The 3,585-nt window shown below is 39.6% G+C and overlaps 1 protein-coding gene across 1 annotated transcript; it reads right to left on the bottom strand.

Moving 5' to 3' along the window:
- Window positions 1-358: 358 nt before the first annotated feature.
- Window positions 359-2,727, bottom strand: LOC112085331. The gene is made up of 3 exons (XM_024154535.1): window positions 1,611-2,727; window positions 1,212-1,516; window positions 359-988 (listed from the first exon to the last, which is right to left on the bottom strand). The coding sequence occupies exons 1-3, from the start codon at window positions 2,725-2,727 to the stop codon at window positions 359-361; spliced, it is 2,052 nt and encodes a 683-aa protein (XP_024010303.1).
- Window positions 2,728-3,585: the final 858 nt, after the last annotated feature.

The following is a 3,585-nucleotide window of genomic DNA, read 5'->3' as shown; positions in this document are numbered from 1 at the left end:
TTATGCTCCCATCAGAATTTCTTTTGATCTTAAATACCCGTTTAAGACCAATCGCTTTGCATCCGGTGGGAAGATCAACAAGGCTCCATGTTCTGTTTTTGTTTATCGAGGAGATCTCTTCATCACAGGCATCTTTCCATTCTTTCAACATGATTGCCTCTTTGAAATCCCAAGGCTCGTCATTAACTGTTAACAAGAGATACTCTCCTTCTATCTGTGCCAACATTACGAAATCCTCCAAGTGTCGCGGTTTTATGACTGTTCTTGTTGATCTCCTTAAAACGGGTTGTGCTTCTTCTTGCTTTGTATTCTCTGTTTCGTCAAGCTCGTCTCTATCGTTACTATTATCTCCTTCATTCTATTCTGCTTCTTCGATAGATTCTTCTTCCTCTGTTCTCGTGTTCACATTTTCTCCAAAGTTAATTGTGAACGTCCCTGTTTCATTCTGGAAATCTGCATCTGAGTTGCTCCACTTCCAACTCTTATTCTCATCGAACATGACATCTCTGTTAACTACAATCCTGCGCTTTGTAGGCTCGAGAAGGCGATAAGCTTTAGATCCGGGTTCTGTTCCTAGATAGACTAACATCTGCGACTTGTCGTCTAACTTTTTCAGGTATGTACCTTCGATCTTTGCATAACTCACGCAGCCAATTACTCGTAGGTGCTCCACATTCGGTTTTCTGCGTTTGAAAGCTTCATACGGCATTTGATTTCGCAACAATCTGGTCTCGACTCTGTTTATGAGATATGTTGAGTGTCTCACCGCTTCTCCCCACAAGTAGTTAGGCATGTTCATATGCTTTAACATACTTCTGGTCATCTCTAAGAGGGTCCTATTACGCCTTTCGACGATGTCATTCTGCTGGGGCGTGTACGGTGCAGTTAGGTGTCTGTTGATACCTTCTTCTTCACAGTATGTTTGGAACTCCTGAGACATGAACTCCCCTCCTGTCTGTTCTGAATGTCTTGATACTTGTTCCAGCTTCTAGTTCAACCGCAGTTTTGAATGCTTTGAACTTCTCAAATGCTTCGCTCTTCTCCTTTAGTAATACCGACCACATATATCGTGAGAAGTCGTCGATTAAGACAAATATGTACCTCCTTTTTGCAGCTGTTGGGGGCGAGATTGGTTCGCAGAGATCACCATGAATGAGTTATAAAACCTTTGTTGCTCGATATGTTGCTTGTTTTGGGAAGGATTTCCTTACTTGCTTCCCAAGTAGACATGATGCGCAGATATCCTTTTCTTTTGGAGCATTAGTTATCCCGATAACTAGTTCCTTTGCTACCATAGACTGGATGGTTTCTGTGCTGATATGTCCTAGACGGGCATGCCACCTTGAGTCATTAGATGCCATGATCTGCAGACACTTAGTGTTCTCAACCTCTAACGCCACTTTGTACAATCTATTCTTCGATCGGATTGCTTTCACCAGCAAATTTCCTTCTCGATCATGTAATGTGAGATAGTCTTCTCTCATCCTCACATCACATCCTGCTTCAGTAGCCTGTCCTAGGCTTATTATATTGCTCTTAAGATTTGGTATATAATAGACATCAGCTAGTATCTTCTTATCACCGTTTTTTTGTCATGAACAGGATCGAACCCTTTCCTTTGATGTCAATACGTGAATCATCTCCGAATCGTACTTTCACTGTGATCATCTCGTTGATTTTTGTAAGCCAGGTTCGATTTCCTGTCATATGGTTACTGGCACCGTTGTCTAAATACCACTCTCTGTCGCATCGTGTCTCAAACTCCTTTGGTTTCACATTCCTTTCGTTAAGATACACAATTTTGTGCATTAGAAGAGATTCCGCCATTTGTGTATCGTCTTCTTTTTCGTTCTCTTGTGTTTCATGAAGTTTAAGTAGACAATCTGGGCAGCTCGAAGCATAATGTCCTGTCTTGTCACACCGATAGCAAACAACTTTTGACAAATCTCTTGGTTCATACGATCTTTCATACGATCTTCCGCGTCCTCTTCCTCTGTTATAGAAACGTCCTCCTCGACCTCTGCTTCTATTTTCATTATTCTGACATCGGTTTTGCTGAGTTTCTGTATTTGCATACATCAACTTGCTCTGTTCTTCTTGAGTTTCCTCGGCTTCCTCGTATATACGTTCTTCATATGCTTTTAAACGCCCAACAATATCCTCAAAGCTTGTTGTGTTTAAGTCAATCACCTGTTCTAGTGATGCCACGATGTGTATATACTTCTTCCGAGGTATGCTCTTAAGGAACTTTTTGACTAGCTTCGACTCTTCGATGTTGGTTCCTAGTGCTGCTGATTTTGAACAGATGTCCGAAAGTTTTCCACTGAAATCATCAATGGTCTCTGTATCCTTCATCTTTAAACGATCGAACTCTGCCATTAAGGTTTGTAGTCGTGCTTCTCTGACTCTCTCTGCTCCGACGTGTCGTCCTTTAATAGCGTTCCAAACCTTATATGCAGAGTTAAGTTCTCCAACTTGTAAAACCAATGTCTCGGGTATGGACTCAAAGATGAGTCCCATAGCCAAGTCGTTTTTATATCCTTCACCTGTTTCTGTCTCGATGACTTCCCAGACTTTGTGAACTTTGAGAAGAACCCTCATTCTCATCGCCCACACAGTATAGTTAGTCGAATTCAACATCGGACATTGAATCGATGATACATTGATCTCCTTTGCTCGCGTAGCAGGAACGATATCTCCAATGGTTTGGTGTTTGATTATCTTCATCTTCGATACTGGATTGGATCGTTCTTCTCACAAGCTCTGATACCAAATAAAGCCTTTAAACCCTAACTTCTTTGAGAATATAAGATTGCCAAAACACCTTTTATTGCTTTAAGAAACTCACTCAAAACTTAAAGCCTCTAAGCTTTCTCTATAATCTCATGAGTCTACCACACTTTGGTAACTTCATATATATAGAGGAGAAAACTTACAAATTCCTAAACCTTATAGAAATAGAAAACTCCTTATAGATAACTCCTAAGGTATATTTAGATATCTCCTAAATATACTATATTTCCTAATCCTTTTAGGAAAACTTGTTTCTCAAGCTTTGTTCAAGCTTAGTTCAACATCTAAGGCAGCTTACTTCCGCTGCATCAGTTTCCTTCTCCCTTAAACGATGTTATAATTGGAAATCTGAAAGGAACTTGTTGGAGAGGGAGGGTGAGCCAACGAGAAGCAGAGTTTGGAAGGAGATTGTTGGAAAAGAAGGGTAAGCCAATGGATTTTCAGGATTGAATTTATCTCTTCAACTGAAATAGTTGGTTTTTGAAGGAGGTAAACGACCATCAGTTTCAAAGCTAGATGGAAAAAATATTTTCCATTGATTTTTTTTTTTGGTCGGAATATTTTCCATTGATTTATATATTTACTTTGCATTGCCAAAATAAATGAATAGCTTATAGATGACGTTCCAAACGTAGAATGCTTTCTAATAAAATGATGTAGCCATTGCCAGAAGTTTCAAACAACCTTATAGCTAGTTATAGATAAAATTAAAGTAAAAGAGAGTGAAACATTTTACTGATTCAAAGAGATCTAAGAGTGTATGTACTTAGGCTACCAAGGTTCCAAAGTTTT

The sequence above is a fragment of the Eutrema salsugineum genome, unplaced genomic scaffold, assembly GCF_000478725.1.
Source record: "Eutrema salsugineum unplaced genomic scaffold, Eutsalg1_0 scaffold_3, whole genome shotgun sequence".
NCBI classification, from domain to species: Eukaryota; Viridiplantae; Streptophyta; class Magnoliopsida; order Brassicales; family Brassicaceae; genus Eutrema; species Eutrema salsugineum.
This window is presented reverse-complemented; position numbering and strand designations above follow the sequence as displayed.